This window comes from Aedes aegypti, chromosome 3 (genome assembly GCF_002204515.2).
Source record: "Aedes aegypti strain LVP_AGWG chromosome 3, AaegL5.0 Primary Assembly, whole genome shotgun sequence".
In the NCBI taxonomy this organism is placed as follows: domain Eukaryota; kingdom Metazoa; phylum Arthropoda; class Insecta; order Diptera; family Culicidae; genus Aedes; species Aedes aegypti.
The window spans coordinates 114,493,304-114,510,880 of NC_035109.1; the positions used below are offsets into that span (position 1 = coordinate 114,493,304).

The 17,577-nt window shown below is 38.9% G+C and overlaps 1 protein-coding gene across 1 annotated transcript in view; it reads right to left on the minus strand.

Annotated features, from left to right (window-relative positions):
• Positions 1-1,509: 1,509 nt before the first annotated feature.
• Positions 1,510-17,577, minus strand: part of LOC5567058 (odorant receptor coreceptor) — a 64,899-nt gene continuing 48,831 nt past the window's right edge. Inside the window, exons 7-9 of the mRNA XM_021851217.1 lie at positions 2,974-3,178; positions 2,535-2,690; positions 1,510-1,810 (exon numbers count right to left, since the gene is read on the minus strand). Coding sequence (XP_021706909.1) covers positions 1,760-1,810; positions 2,535-2,690; positions 2,974-3,178 — 412 coding nt within the window. The 3' untranslated portion in view covers positions 1,510-1,759. The remainder of the gene's footprint in view (positions 1,811-2,534; positions 2,691-2,973; positions 3,179-17,577) is intronic.

Sequence of the window (17,577 nt, forward strand, 5' to 3'; positions counted from 1 at the left end):
AAAACTGGAATCCAATAACTATCAAGTTTTTTTCACAGTTTTTCGGCATGGATACTACGATTGGTAACGATATGGTAACAAAAACAATACTAAACAAGTTTCAACATACAATTTTAACGGTACACCCAACAGCTAACAGTTAGACTTTGCAAAGAAATTAAAATATACAAGAATATCAGCATTTGAAGTCACCGTTGGCCTGAAGTGTTCGGAATATGAGTCAAAACGGTACGACGATACTCTACATTACGAAAAGTTCCTGGACCGACTGGGAATCAAATTCAGACACCTTCAGCATGATCTTGCTTTGTAGCCGCGGACTCTAACCACTCGGCTAAGGAAGTCCTCTGAAATAACGCGCTTTTTTGATTTTCCACCTACACTCCCGTGCATAAGTTTGGGTTCACCCCCTAAAAAACATGCAAAAGTGTTCTGGCCATATCTCTGTGATTACACGTCCAATTGAAACTCTCTAAGCCGCATTCGAAAGGCAAAGAGTTATTCTTACTTCGTATGTATTTTTCCAAAAACATTCTTTGAACTTTGTATACTAAATTTGTACTTAAAGTTGGGACATTTTTCAAAAAACACACTGAAAAATCATATCTAATTTCCTCAGCATTCAATTGACCAAAATTTTAAAACAAGGTGTCATTAGAATCGTAATCTTATATACTTTGAAGAGCACTCATTAAATTTTGGCGGAAAAATCTGAGAAGTATTCAAAATCAATAAAACAGTCAGTCAAGTCATCGTGCAAAAGTTTGGGTTCACCCCTCAGTGTATGGTGTATCGTGCAAAAATTTGGGTTCACCTGAACTTACTTAAATCTGTGAAATCTCAGACCAATCATGTACACGCCATTATTTGCGCTCAAAAAAGCTTTAAACTATTAAAATCGGTTGAAAAATGGCCGAGATATTGACAAAAATTATGTGCGTGCGGATCAGGTGAACCCAAACTTTTGCACGATTTGCATCATACTGAGAGATGAACCCAAACTTTTGCACGATGACTTGACTGACTGTTTCATTGATTTTGAATACTTTCCAGATTTGTCCGCCGAAATTTCGTGGTGTCTCTTCAAGGAATATAAGATTACGATTCTAATGACACTTTGATTTGAAATTTTGGTCAACCCAATGCTGAGGAAATTAGATATGATTTTTAAGGGTGTTTTTTGAAAAATGTCACAACTTTAATAAAAATTTAGTATACAAAATTTAAAAAAATGTTTTTGGAAAAATACATACGAAGTAAGAATAACTCTTTGCCTTTCGAATGCGGCTTAAAGAGTTTAAATTTGACGTGTAATCACAGAGATATGGACAGAACACTTTTGTATATGTTTGAGGGGGTGAACCCAAACTTTTGCACGGGAGTGACATATCTTGACTAATGACTTCTCAATCTACAAGGGCTTTTCATAAACCAAGTAAATCGTGTGGAAAACTAATTACAGTGAACAATCAGGGCATTCTCTCACTGTTATGAATAAGTTCTCGAGAGTTCATTGCATTCATCTTGAGCGTCTATTTCAGCTACATCAAAAATTCTTACTAAAATATTTAATATATCAACATCATTAGCCTCCGCTACTCAGTGTCGGAGGGTCTAGTCTAATTGTTCTTGTACTGATAATTTTTTTCTTCCTTATAAATCTACATATAAAAACGATTTCATGTCATGTATCGCCGTTCAGTTGCATTAGTATCAAAAATAGTACCGTATAGTTTTCAGCTTGTCCATAATTAACGAATTATTTCAACTGCACCAACACCATGAAGTAGGTGACGACCGCTCCCAGAACCTGTGGGGGAAAGGAAAACGGAAAGAAAACGACGAATCATTAATTATAGTTGACTCAGTTTCGTGGCTTTCTTATACAATCGGTCATGGGCGTAGCCAGAATAGCCGGAGGGGCAAGTGACTTAAAAAATTCACACTTTTCCAAAGTGGAGTCCAGTGGACGATTAGAAACAAGGCTTGGAAAAATCCGGATGAGACATTTTTTCTACAGATTCAATTGATTCGACATAGTAATTTCATACAGTTCATCGAAGAAATCTTCAAGATAGATTCCACCAAATCAAAAACGTCTCACGGTTTTTTGCAGACGACCATAAAATATGTTTTTGAAATATTTGAATCTCAAAAAAATTCCACAGAAATTCGTCACCGTATTTCTGTATTTTTTTTTTTTCAGAAAAACTTATTATATTGATTCAAAAATGCGGACTGTTGATAAAACCTTCTCATAATTTCTGATAAGATCTTTTTTAGGAAAATTATTGTTTGAGTAACTTCAAAAATTTCTCAGAAATATCAATCGTGATGCAATTATTTTGTAGATATAGACGATTTTGAAAATACAAACACAAAATTAATTCACCCAGCTTTTTTTCAAAAGGGAGGTGGAGGCAGGAGGACTCATGTCTCCTTTCTGGTTATGCCCATGCAATCGCTTTTATCGATCGATCCGACACTAATTTCCCCCCAGAAACCGAATCGAAAACGAAAAAAAAATCACTCACCGATGCGAACAGATCCAGTGAAACGGTGAAAAACTTGGCCCCGGATATGGTCATCGCTTTCTGACACTGCTGGCAAACGATTTGCACGAAAGTTTTGGCTTCCTCGGAACCGTCATACCAGTGGCACGAGTAGGCAGCCTCCATCACTGATGAACTCTGTTAGAGAAAAAAAAATGCACAATCAAATTGCTAGAGAGAACCAAACGTGGCACGGTGTGTCTGAAATCGTTAATTACAAAACATGTCCACCAATTTGGCACCTATTATTTGAAAGAATATCTTACAGAATAGCCGAAAACCTTCAAATCACTATAACTTTCGTTTCTCTCGTTGAAATGTTTTCATATTCACAGAGAATTGTAAATCCCGAATTAGAATATTTTTTTTCGTTAATAACGATTCCAGACACACCGCGCGTGGAAAAGCGAAACTCAATTACCTCTTCAATTAATCGATTGCCGAAAATGCAAAACAGGAACACCTGAGCCAGAGCATAGACCAGATAGCCGATCACGGTCAGTCCATAAACGTTGAGTGCATCGATTTTGGTTGCCTGGTAAGCCAACAGGGTCAGCTTGATGGTCGAGGTCAACATGTGAAGCAACAGGGCGGCTCCGTAAGTTTCACCGATGGCCGATACGAGGCTGAAATAGAGGGGAAGGGAGGGTTTTCAGGGAAATTAGTATCAATAATGGGGAACATAAGCGGTCGGCTATATTACGGTGTCGACATGATAGGGGATGAGTGATGGTTGAATAAATAATGAATTGCTTATGTGCGCATCTGTATACCGTATCGATTTCTTACTGGGATTTTGGACATCTGCTGTATACAATGACCTAAACTTGGATTGCTTAATAGTTCAAGACGCAGTGTATTCTATTGTATGAGTAAAACTTAAAAGCACTATTAAAGGTCTGAAAATGTAGATTTTTTTCAAATTTGATTCAATATTTTTCTACATATACGCATATTTCTAACATTGACTGGGGTGAGTGAAAGTTAGTCTCTAAAAAAAAACTGTCTCTTAAGAGATTTACCCAGCGGTTTGAATTAATCTTCACAGAATTCTCAATAAAAGGTTTCCAAAGAAGTCAACAAAAGATCTTAACGAAGGTCTGTACAGTGGTTATAACAGAATTTTTCATAGAGGTCTTTACAACGATCTCCGTCCCCAAACTATCTTGATTCTTGATACTTTATTTTGTTGATTCACTATTGTTTTTCCTAGTTCGTTTATTTGAGGCTCAATCGCGTTTAACGCTTTACGGAGCCGAAATTCATTTTTTGCATTATCTAAAATGTATTTACTTTTTCAGTTTCAAAGTTAGTACGGGATGGAGCCAGGGTACTCGTGGCAACTCGAGGTTAATGGTCACAATTTTTGAAAGGAAGCGAGTAATGGTTGGACATAAGTCTTGACATCACGCGAATGAAATCTCGACTTATGTCCAAACCTCTCCACCAGGCTCGCAAGGAAACTCTAGGAGTTATGGAATGTAACCACCGTCCCAGTTGGTCATTTAGCCAATCGCTTTTCCAACCATGAAGAGAACTTTGACGTTCAGCCAAACCTCTTTTTATGCCCCTAACTGGGGGAGCGCAAAAGGAGGGTGCGTAAGTTCGAATTTTGAGCGTAAAAAGAATTAGAGAAAAAAGAAGAGAGAAGTTTTGCGAAAAGGTGGGGTTTAACCGTGGTACTTCTCAAGGGTATCAATAGGGATGACGTAAACCATAGTCTGACGCCATTTTGAAATCCAAGATGGCGACTTCCGGTTTGGGAAAATCACTTGAAACCCACTAAATTTGGGTATTTTTGAAACGGATCGATGGGTAGATGACGGAAATCGATGTTCGACGCCATTTTGAATCCAAGATGGTGACTTCTGGTTTGTGGAAATCACTTGAAACCCATGAAATATGGGTATTTTTGGAACGTGACCGATGGGTAGATGACGGGAATCGGTCCCGTTCCAAAAATACCCATATTTAGTGGGTTTCAAGTGATTTTCCCAAACCGGAGGTCGCCATCTTGGATTCAAAATGGCGTCGGTCATCAATTTCCGTCAAAGAATTGTTCGTGTGCTACAATGGTAGTAGTTTCCGGGCAGTCGGAAAGTTCAACGCTCGTATGAGGTACAAGACGCACTATCAAAAAAAAAAAAATCGACGACGACCGGTACCCATTGCTGGGACGACAGACTATGTCCAGCTGGAATCTGAAGACTGATTGTTGCGCATTGACGGTTGCTGAGGACCACTCCAAGAAGCTAAAGACAATTTTGAGCGAGCAAGAAGCTGTTTTTACGGGAGAGCTTTGCTGTTTTTTTTTCCTTCTTAGCAATGGGGGGATAATCTGCTCAACAGACTCTGGACCGAGGTCCGGGAGTGTGGAGTTGGGGACCATTTACTACATGCAAGCAGTAAACAGGACTACACCCCCGACCCACTAAACCATTTCCATTGCCGCCAAACCCTTCGTCTCTCCGGGACCACCAAGAAGGCATTGCTTCGGAGAGGGGCTATTGCACATCGCATCCTCCAGGTTAGCTGCGTAGCCATGCAGCAACGAACATCGATGACACGCTTAGGGGGGTCCAACAAGGTAGCATGCTGGCGCTTTGCCAGCTTCCCAGGTGGTCCTCACCTCTCATTGTCCGCTGATGGCGGTCAGGGTCGACCACTACGCCCGCGCCCAGCTGCACCGCAGTGTATCAAGAACTGATACTGTGGGCTTCGCAATTTGACCTACTGAAGGCTCAGGCCCTATCAGCTAGCACCAGCTGGGATTGCTGACGAAGAGGCCTCCAACTGCCCCGAACAACCAGAGGCTCGTATCCAACCAAGTAGGCCGGCGCCACGACAGCAGGGCTACCAGGGTGTTCTCCCAGCGGCCACTTAATCGCTGTAAGGGTCAATTTCGACCGTAGGGCACCGGTATGATCTACGTAGCCGACTGCAAACCCTTGGACCACCTGTTGTTTAGCGTCTGCACTAGCCACTCCTCGAGTCCACTCGCCACCTCCTTTGTAGTTCCGAGACGATGTGGGTGATAGCCGATAAAACGGCATTCCAGCTTTGCTGTTTGAAAAATATGAAGGTTCATTTGCCATTGAAGGACGAAGCGGTGCCAAGATTTTGTAAACCCAGAAAGGTTCCATTATCTTTGAAGGAGAAGGTGGAAGTTGAGCTGGATCGTTTGGAGAGTACAGTCACCATTACCAAAGCATCCACGGCGGATGTGGAATGGGGAACATCGCTAGTACCTGTTCTGGAGAAGGATTCGTTGATTTGTCTTTGCGCTGTCAAAGTCAATCCGTTTTCGAATGACTACCATCATCCGTTACCCCTATCATCGTCGAGATTTTGGCGGTTTTGTAAGGAGGAAGCAACAGGAAGCTTTCAAAGAAGCTACGAAGCTCATTACCAGAGACAAGGTGCTGGTTCACTACAATCGAGATCTTCCAATCAAGTTGTACTGCGATGCGTCGAACGCTGGAAACGGAGCTCTTACTTACGTTGGGCCATATTTTTGACAAGATTATGAGATCCAGCACGTGAAAGATGTTAGCATTTGCGATAGCATAGCAATGTTCAGATTCCTTTTGCTAATTTAATCTAGACTGCTTTCAATAACAAGACTGGGGAGTGAATCTTGATCTAAGCTCAAACAAGAATACCAAAATAATGAACATCGCTATTCCCGGCCACGCCCATCTTTACCGTAACTTTGAACAGAGGAATGAAATGTTGATGTAGCACTTACTTAACGAAAGGTTTCCGACTCAGTGACACCCTCACTAGACCTGTTCATATTTTAAAAAATGTCTGGAAATCTACCGGTCAAGCAGTATTCGGAATTCTCATGTTAAGAACAATGTCTGGTCAAATTTTCAGCTCATTTGATAAAGATTTCAGTATGCTTCAAGTTGAAAATGTGTTTTTTTGGGTTATTTCAAGGTTTGGAAAATCATAACTAGCATGTGGAAAATCAAAACCACTTGCTTTTACCACTATTTGAAAGCTAATTATATTCTGTCAAAGTTTGTCGAACACGCTAATAAGATTAAATTGAGTTTTAACATTGTTTGATCCAAATTTGTTCTCCAAAGTACCCAGAAATTGCAGTTTTCTCAATATACATGGTATATAAAACACCCATTGACATTATTTTTCAGGCCCTAGTCAACGGGAATCAAACATAATACATTTATGAATTCATTGACCATCAACAGCTTACATGTTGCTTAAGGCAATAAACTACAATAAATGCCCAAAGATCGAACACCGCAGCGCAACCTGATGATACTTTAATCATGCATGACACATGTACCGAAAACGAATGAATTGAACAAGTTAGCATTGCTTTTTCTTTCCGAGTGATGATTGTTTTGATCGCATTTCACTGATCATTTAGAACGATTTGAAAACAATCATCATCATCGACTGAGAAAAAGCAGTGCTAACGTGTTCATTTTTTGTGTTCTTTGAAGCTCACGGTGATGCTCTTGGCTCACCCACAGTGGATTTACAAATGTGCTTCATAATTACCTATTTTTTACAACTTATCTTCGTAAGATAAATGGTTACTTTGAACGGGATTGACTTTAAGATATGCATAGACATCATGTCTGGAAATTAAAAATCCGAAATTTTCATGCGGGCATGCTTTTCAGTGAAAACACTTCTCGAAAAAAGAGATTTTCAAGAACCTCGAGATACAATCCTCAACCAAACTATGTTAAAACTTGCTCCAATCTTGAAATAGTGTTCGGCAAAAGCTCGTAGAATTGGATAAACTACTATGTAGGGGTATTTCCGATAAATTTCGATGTTTCGTTCGGTAGTTATGATTTTTCAAAGCATGAAAATAGCCCAAAAGCACATTATTGATTTGAAGCACACCTAAATTTACTCTAAATTGAGTGAAATTTTGGCCAGAAGTTCATTTCGCAATGAAAAATCAAAGTGTTGGTTGACTGGGGAGTTTCCAGACATTTTTGGAAATATGAATAGGTCTAACCCTCACCCTTAAAAGTACAATGGATCTGGGGTTGGGAAGGGTGTTAAGCCAAGATTCGCCTGAAAAGCTGGACTCAGAGGACGTGATGTTTAATAGTTTTAGATTTGATTTTTTGGATGCCAGCAATAAAAAGAAAGAAGTAATGTTTTATTTACATAATGAACAATATTGTCTCGCACGTAGAAAAAAAAGTCTTTAAAAAGTAAAAAGCAGAACCCCAAGGGAAGGGATTAGGGTCACCGGATTATTCCAAACACGACAAAGAAAAAAATCCGCAGCCGGAAAAAACTGTCTGAGCAACCGCAATGCATGACAAACTTTATGATAAGCAGCTGAAACGAGTGAATCGAACAAATGAGTATCACTACGAATAATCGAGGAAAAAAAAGTTCACGGAACACCGTTTGCTCCGTTACCTTCGACGGTCATGCAAAAGCTTACACAAATTTCAAATTTAAAGATCTTTTATCAACTAATACCATTAATTCCGGTTACCTTTAAAAGGAATTTTTAAGATCCAAAAAAACGTCGAAACTAATTGAATTGTGAAACACTGTTTTTTATTATTTCGGACACAACAATACATTTTGGACCCTCAAAGTATATATATATTGGACCCCCGGCATTTTTCATCGTTTGGCGACAAAGTCCACGACACTGGTTGTATAATATGCTTGCCTATAGTCTAATCATCGATTGACAATGGAAAACCTAAGAAATTCTACGCTTGTAATTCAGAAATATAAAAAAGTTTTTGTTTACATTTGAAAAACTTCTGACGGCTTCAATTGCTATGTGTAACGGATTGTAACAGTTGCATGGATGAACCGATTAAATTAAATTAATTTCAGATAAAATAAACACATTTTCTATGTGGGGACGGACCTGGTGTAGTGGTTAGAACACTCGCCTCTCACGCCGAGGACCTGGGATCGAATCCCATCCCCGACATAGTCACTTATGACGTAAAAAGTTATAGTGACGACTTCCTTCGGAAGGAAAGTAAAGCCGTTGGTCCCGAGATGAACTAGCCCAGGGCTAAAAATCTCGTTAATAAAGTCAAACCAACCAACCAACATTTTCTATGTACAAACAGTTGATGCAAGTGTCCTATCTTTCCAAATGGCATGCGAAATAAGTTGGTCTTTCGATTTAAACTGGGAAATTTGCAGGAAAATGGTCCAGGGGGTCCAAAATATATTGGTTACCCTAGTTGTAGTGTATTGGTATCACTGCAAACAGTATTCGTTGATACCGTGGTTACTGCCTGACTACTAACTAACAGGTTACTGCCGACATAACTAACTAAATGAAATGTTTAAAATGTATTAAGCTTATTTCCATGCACATCTTTGAAGCATCAAAATTTATTGAAATCTACATATTGCTGTAATAATAAAAGAATTTGGTTTATTTTTACAGTATTCTTTTTTTTACGTCATACCCGATTTTGGTTTTACACTGTTTACTTCGCAAGTAGAGTTTCCATGTCTATAACGGCTTAAGCCATTTATTTGTTGTACGGCCGTAAAAAAATGTTTCCATAATTTTTTTTTCCGCGAAAACCTTAATATTTCATGAGTTGTCGAGAAATTGTGTTACTTTTTGTGCACAGTTTTTGAAATTTTGAACTGAAAACTTTTTTTTTCATGGTACGCATTCCCCGTGCAAAAAAGGAATCGGGTGTACATTGAAATTCAAATATTTATTGTGTGATTCTGAAATTCCCGTCAGCCAGGGTAAGCTGAAAAGAAAGCTTTGTCCTAGTTAGAACATAATGCCAGATAGAAGAATAAAATATATGTAAACTAAATACGCACTGCCTATATTACTTAAGTATATTGAGTTAAAGTATTATGCCCAGATTTATTGTTAAACAGGCATTATTTATGATTACCAACTCAACTCGCGCTGCGCCCGACCATTATGCAAACAGCAGTACCGCATAGCATATTGCACGAGCTTTTTCATATCGGCTGAGCAACCAAAAGAAGCCCGCAACTGGCAGTGCACAGCAGTGCTGGCCCAGCATCTCACCACACCAAGCAGTCGTAGCATCAAGCACCACATCTTGGTTACCTCTACCGTAGCACGGGATTACGTTTTCTTTCATTTCGAGTGCTTCCCACCGTGATTTCCGACATCGACAAAACGTTTCGCGCCGTCAGACACCGCATGAAACGTGCTCTGTTTTTCTTGAAAAGCTTTTTTTTTGCCCACGCCGTAAATTGCATTTGAAAGATCCAAAGAATGTTACTTGAGGTTCACCGTTGCGGTTCTGTGGCTGTTTGCTTACAGGAACATTGTGCAATTCAAATCTGAAGATAGTTACGTATTCCTTGGGAGTGATAAATTAAAGCCTTTAAGTAGGTTGGTCTCTCTGAAGAGGAATCGAATTTGCATTGATAAAGGAGTGAGAGGTAAATATTTTTGCTCAATCTGTGGATTATTCACTGGATGTAGATGATCCTAGTCCTAGTACGTAGAGGTTAATAAATACAATAATATTGATAATAACTTTTGTCACTGAATATTACAATTTTTGAAGCCTTCAATACTAATAAATGCCCTGATTGGTTTTAAAATGAAAGTATTTTCAATCTGTTCCTGTTACACTCCATTCCCTGTGGAGTATTTAACTTTTCCCAACTTCCAATAGAAGGACCCATAAAATAGAACAATCAAAACAAGTCAAGGGCACTCGCTTTTCAAGTACGTCGATGTGAATTCCAAATGGCCTTCATTTGTGTTGTCGTTATTTGCTTTCCTCAGATGGGAATGCTCTTAAGTCTACGCCCACACTTACGGGATTTGCGTGTAGCAAAGCAAACACACCATATGCCGGCATGGCAACAACTCTGCCATCCCGAACAGGAAAGAAGCTGATTCTATTCTTTTGTCACCACCACTGAATAGACAGGAATCCCTTGCCGATTCCTCGACGTGTTCCCCCTCAAACATTTTTGCCCATCAGGACATCTCTTCAACGTCATCACCATCATCATCCAAGCTCTATGAATGATGTTTCTCGTGCTGGTCTCTTGAGGCCTCCCCGTATACGACTGGAAGCCATGTGCTGTATAGGGTAAGTATTTCAGTATTTGCCACCATAAGGTAAACATTTTTCATAAATCAGTAAAAATACTTTTGATAACTGAATGCGTTAAACGAACCCATGTTTAGTTGGAAAGACTTATCACAAATTTTGTTTTTGTACTGAACATTGGAATCATTATTCGCCATCCTGTTTCTGTTATTTCTTAGCAGATTTTGAACTATTTTGAAATATTGCCACATAGGTTTAACACAAGATTTAAGGAACACCAAATGTTTTATGCACATTTGTATCATAAAACGGTATATAACCAAGGGTGTTAAATACCGGTGCATCCACCCCTGCTGTAGATTTTCCTATGTAGCGATAAACAACGATTTCAAGAATGAAGAGGATTTTGTCATGGTGCAAGAAGCACGCATTTGGAGCTCTTTTTTACCCATCTTGACGACGAGTGAACTTGTATTGCAATGTGGGACTTGTGAGCTGGGGAAGACGCGTTCAAATGCTTTCACTGGAAAGATTTTTGTCTACAATGATTGATAATTTTATTTGACATTTATTCCAATGTTTCAACATTGGATATTATATGTATCTCATTAGTACTACACCTGGGTGGGAGCTTAAGGATCATTTCAAAAGTTTTATTTTGAAACCTCTGCTGCGCTTTCTTCCTGATACTGACATTTGGCTTAAAATGAACACAATGTGATTTATGATTTTTTTTTATGTAGCATGAGCCCTACCCGAGCAGAAGAAAATAACTTCTGAATACCAAACTAAGGTATTCCATACCAGATAATTTCCAATACTAACAACCTGAATTAGGTATGAATGAGCCCTGCATAAGAGGTAAAATACCTCAAATAATATCTCAAGCATATTCTACGAACACCAAACTGATAACTAGATCAGGTATTGTAATACCTAAATAATACTTGATGAATTTTCATATAAAAGTGAATTTTTTCAATAGTAGTTCAATACCTCCAGCAGACCTCAATAGCTGTTCAATACCTCAATGAAGTATTTTGAATTGTTTTAAACATTTTTTTCAATACCATAATAATACCAAATTGAGGTATTGACACCTGAACAATACCTAATTTTGGTATGATACCAAAATGGGGTATGCATAAGTTATTGGGGAGTTATTTGTTCCTCCTTGGGTAGCTACTTAACTTCATCTGACCAATTTATTGGAACTACTCTCATCGTGACAACATGTGTACCTGTTGGTTTCAAATAAAGAGCTTTTGGTTTATGAGGGAGAGTTTTGGAAGCATTTGGAAAAATCTTACGTTTTTGCAAGTATGAAAACAAATATTCAATTTTTTTTGTAATCCTGTACAGATGACAAACAGGCTTGTCGTTTGGCTGAGGGGCCTGTGTCATCCGCAAACGAAGATTTTCGACATCCCTTAGGTAACTCAGATAAGTCAGATGTGAAAATATTGTACAATGTTGGTCCTAAAATGCTGCCTTGAGGAACACCAGCTCTTACAGGAAACCTTTCAGACTTCGAGTTCTGATAATTAACCTGAACCGTACGATTTGACAGATAATGTTAGACAATTAATGGTTTTTAATTTGACAACCAAGTTTTCATTCCAAACACTGTCGTATGCTTTTTTTATGCCTAGAATAGCAAGACCAGCAAAAAAGCCTTCAGATTTGATGGATCGAATCAAATTTGTTACACGTTAAAGTTGATGAGTGGTCGAATGTCCATGGCGGAATCCGAACTGTTCATTGGTAAAAATTGAATTTTCGAATTCTGAATAACTCTTTTCAAAATGACCTGTTCAAAAAGTATACTGATGGGAGAAAGCAAGATGATTGGACGATAGGTGGAAGCTTCTTCCAGATTTTTGTCTGGTTTCTAAATTTGTACAACCTTAGCATTTTTCCATTTCTCAGGAAAATACAGTATGTCCTATACAAAAATGCGAAAATTGTTTGAACGTGAATATAGCATCCACAAGTGTCATTTTCGAGGGGCCCAAATAGCCGTAGCGGTAAACGCGCAGCTATTCAGCAAGACCAAGCTGAGGGTCGTGGGTTCGAATCCCACCGGTCGAGGATCTTTTCGGGTTGGAAATTTTCTCGACTTCCCAGGGCATAGAGTATCTTCGTACCTGCCACACGATATACGCATGCAAAAATGGAAGTGCTCATAAGAACACTAAGCTGAGAAGCTGGCTCTGTCCCAGTGGGGACGTAACGCCAGAAAAGAAGAAGAAGTGAGTGAATGTAATTTCTAATTACTGTAGTATATTCTGACATAACTTCGCTATCTAGGACAATTTTTGTCATATTTTTCTTACTGTTCTAAATAATGTAATGAAGCAAAGAAGTTCAAAGGTTTTGTCCACTCAAAGTTATAAATAGCGTCTGATTGTCGTTTACTCTGGTGATAAACTTTCCTCCCTCCTTCAAAAATCACAATGGATGAGAGGATGGAGGAGTTCTTGGAGAACGTGTTTTTCATAGTTACAATAAAATATTTTGCCAGGGTTATAGTTTTGAGGAGATTTGCGTCTTATAAGTTTGATATGCCTTTATTTTGTGTAAAAGTTCAATAATAAAAACAAATATTGAGGTTTTACATAATAACAGTTTTTTGAGGATGAATTTTGTTCCTTCGGTTAGAGACAACTTATGTCAATACTAGCTCACAGAGTCGCTTATCACACTTATATGAAGATTCAACCACGGCTCTCCAAATTGAGCCGTTTTTTCGAAAATATGTTTCAATTTCCAATTAAACAAATATGAACCAATTCTATCATTTGATATGGGCAAATGCTGGAGACAAGGAATGTGAAGAATCTCACGCCATCGTTGATGTTTTAAAAGCTTTCATCACAAAGATATCGAACCCGACGACCGCATGATTAAATCTAAAGGTATGCTTCCAATTCCTCTTCAGTAAAGTGAAAGTAACAGACAAAAATCATGTCCAAAGCAAAATGCTGAGTCTAAATAGATTGAACAATACAAATAATTAATAACATTCGCTCACATTTTCTTTGTAGAAACTACCATAAAACATGATATGACGATTTTCGCATTTTTTTATGGGCCATACTGTATACCAACTGGAAACATTTGTGAATTATATCAACTAACAATGATAAGTTACTTTCTGGAAGTTTCTTGATGAGGATGTAGAACATTCCATCACTGCCAGGGGCTTTCATATTTTTGAATTTTTTAATAATAGTTCTCACTTCTTCCAAATAAGTCTACCAGGAATTGTCAACAAAGTTGTATTGTTTGAGGATTCTATCGAAATCCTGAGTAGCTTTATTTTAAATTGGACTATTGATTCCTACATTAAAATTGTTCGCGCTTTAAATTTGTATAACTTTCTCGCAATTCATAAGGTATAATTTGTTTTTATCAATTGGCTTTTTAAGTATTTTTTATTTAAGATAAGTACTTTTGTTCCAATTAAGAAATTTTATTTTCAAATAATTGTTTTTTTTTTTAATTCAGAAAAACTATGTGTTTGGCTCGTCTCGTTTCCTCTCGTTCCGCCATCGCAATCGCTTCTTGGTTGTCTTAATAGAGCGGCACTGGAAACCGGTCAGCCAAATCGTCTCGCTCACGCAGGAACTCATGGCATTGTACTCGGCTTCGGTAGACGACATTGCCACAGTTGACACCTTTTATGATGACCAGGCAATAGTGTATAGATTTTTTATAGAGGTCAATGGGCGACCTCTGACGATTTTTCTTTGCAAACGTAAGTTTTCCCATAGTAAACCCCATACAAACTTTGAACGGCTGGCGCTAAAATATAGTTTCTCCGATTGGGCTGAAATTTTGCACAGTTGTTATGGGACCTAAATGCAATCCAAAAAGTGGACTGGAGCGAGAATCTAAATTTTTCATATAAGCGTGTCCCAGGCTACTGCACAACCGCTACCTCCTTGTCGATAAGAATATTTGCTACTAGAACCTGATTGGAACAATTTGCAACTTTCGAGCAGGCTGATCTCTCCACAGTGCACAGTGGTCCAGATAGCAAGTTTACGCGGACATGAACTTTTCGACGTCATTTTGTGGTATTAGAGTATAGGTTGCTTCCCAGAAGTGTCTCGAAATTAGTTGTACTACAATTCGAACGAAAGCGATTTTTTTCTGCACTAATCGCAATAATGTCCTATTCGCCAACTTTTTTATGTTAATAGATAGCAAGTTGGTATATTCAGCAAAGTTGTAGCATATTTTAATACAAAAAGCTTTGTAGAACAAACTTTTTCCCTACAACTTATACTTTTTGAGATAATTGACTTTTTATATAAAAATAATGAAGAAAATCATTTTTTCACTCATAAGTCATTTATTTACAAATTTTAGCAGCCTACTATGTTCTACAATGTTTTTGGTACTATTATATTCTACAACTTTGGTGATTATACCACAGTTGTGTTTCTTCTGGTTTTCTTATTGTAGGAGATATTAATTTAAAATCATACCGTATTACAGGCCAAATAACTCGCAAAGATGCACTTGAAAATGAACCTACCTGTCACACCGTGGCTCTACACCCCTTAAAGAGTATTTGAGTGAAATTTGGTGAATATATTATGTTTATATATATTTTTAAGACTATTTTCAATGACACAAAAGTCATGGCCGCCGCGATTCAGCATGCAATAATCAACACCTGTTTAGATTTTGTAGAGTGTACTATATTTGTTAAAAAGCATAATTTTCAAAACTTTTTCAATAATTCTTGCGCTTCTTCGTGCAATTCCGAATGCTTCTGAGCGATTCGACGATTTGTCAGTGAGATCACTGGATCTGATGTGAGTAGCAATCACAATTGTATTTTTTTGACATGGTCACTATGAATGATTTCAATACGACTTTAACTACTGTAATAATTACTGCTATACATAAATCAAAGTCTCAAGATAAATAAATTGAATGCCTCTCAACTCTTGCAACATATTACCATTTATGACTTTTAATACGCCCATATAGCCGTAGCGGTAAACGCGCAGCTATTCAGCATGACCAAGCTGAGGGTCGTAAGCTCTCAGTTAATAACTGTGGAAGTGCTCATAAGAACACTAAGCTGAGAAGCAGGCTCTGTCTCAGTGGGTACGTAACGCCAGAAAGAAGAAGAAGACTTTTAATACGGCATGATTTTAAATTAAAATCTTCTTTGGGACGTTACGTCAGGAAGAAGAAGAAGAAAACAATAAGAAAACGAGAAGAAATACAACTATGGTATATTCACCAAAGTTGTAGAATATAACAGTACCAAAAACTTTGTAGAACATAGTAGGCTGCTAAAATTTGTAAATAAATGACTTACGAGTGAAAAAATGATTTTCTTCATTTTTTTTCCATATATAAAGTCAATTATCTCAGAAAGTGTAAGAGATAGAGAAAAAGTTTGTTCTACAAAGTTTTTTGTATTAATATTAATTAATATGCTACAACTTTGCTGAATATACCAACTTGCTATCTATTAACATACAAAAGTTGGCGTATAGGACACTATTGCGATTAGTGCAGAAAAAAAATCCCTTTCGTACGAATTGTAGTACAACTAATTTCGAGACACTTCTGGGAAGCAACCTATACTCTAAAACCACAAAATGACGTCGAAAAGTTCATGTCCGCGTAAACTTGCTATCTGGACCATTGTGCAGTGGTAGCACTTACCGGCGAATTTTGATGATTGTCCCCGTGGATTTTCGGATCTGGCCACCAACGTCACTCCGCCAGACCCGCTCGCAGCACTCGAACCATTAGAGAAACGTAATCCGATAACAATTTTATTAGAAAATTTTACACCAACTTGTACTACTTCAGCCATTGCACAGTGGTTCCACCTAGAACACATGTCAGCCATTGGTACCTCGCGTACCTGCAGGAATAAAATAGACCCCTTTGTGCGGTCCTTAGCCTATTGCCCAGCAACTCCTATCCCTACCTCCTCGTGGTACTGGCCGGAATACGAGTAACCTTGGGGAAGATCGGGTAACCAACTCCCGGTGGGAACGTTGGTCCTATGTTAACAGGGAATTGGGGTTTGCTTTTGCTTTTGCGTCTCATATAAGGAGAGGCTCACAACAGCGTCTCTTCCCCATGTCAGTGGCGGCTGAGCATCGTCCGAGTGCCAGAGAAGGACTCTAAGCTAAACTGCGCACTATGGTCCTCCAAACATTTAGGGGGAATGGTCCTCCGGAAATCTAGGGGGTTGGTGTCAGGCCCTGCAAGCCAACCGTAAAAACACATCAGCGCAGGAACGTCAACGAGATAATACGGACAGGAACAATCGGCAAAGACCACAGCGACGAAAATGGACTAGCGATTGGAAACTCGGTACGTGGAACTGCAAATCTCTCAACTTCATTGGAAGTACTCGCATACTCTCCGATATACTGAAGACCCGCGGTTTCGGTATCGTAGCGCTGCAGGAGGTGTGCTGGACAGGAGCAATGCTGCAAATGTTAGAGGTAATCATACCATCTACCAGAACTGCGGCAACACACACGAGTTTGGAGCAGCTTTCATAGTGATGCAAAGGCATAGTGATATGCAAAGGCGCGTGATCTGGAGGTGGCCGATCAATGAACGAATGTGCAAGTTAAGAATCAATGGCCGATTCCTTAACTTCAGCGTTATCAACGTGCACAGCCCACACTCCGGAAGCATTGATGATGACAAGGACGCATTTTACGCGCAGCTCGAACGCGAGTACGACCGTTGCCCAAACCATGACGTCAAGATCATCATAGGAGATTTGAATGCTCAGGAGGAGGAGTTCAGACCGCCGATTGGAAAGTTCAGCGCCCACCGGCTGCCGAACTAGAACGGCCTACGACTGATAGATTTTGCCGCCTCCAAGAATATGGCCATTCGTAGCACCTATTTCCAGCACAGCCTCCCGTATCGGTACACCTGGAGATCTCCTCAGCAGACAGAATCGCAAATCG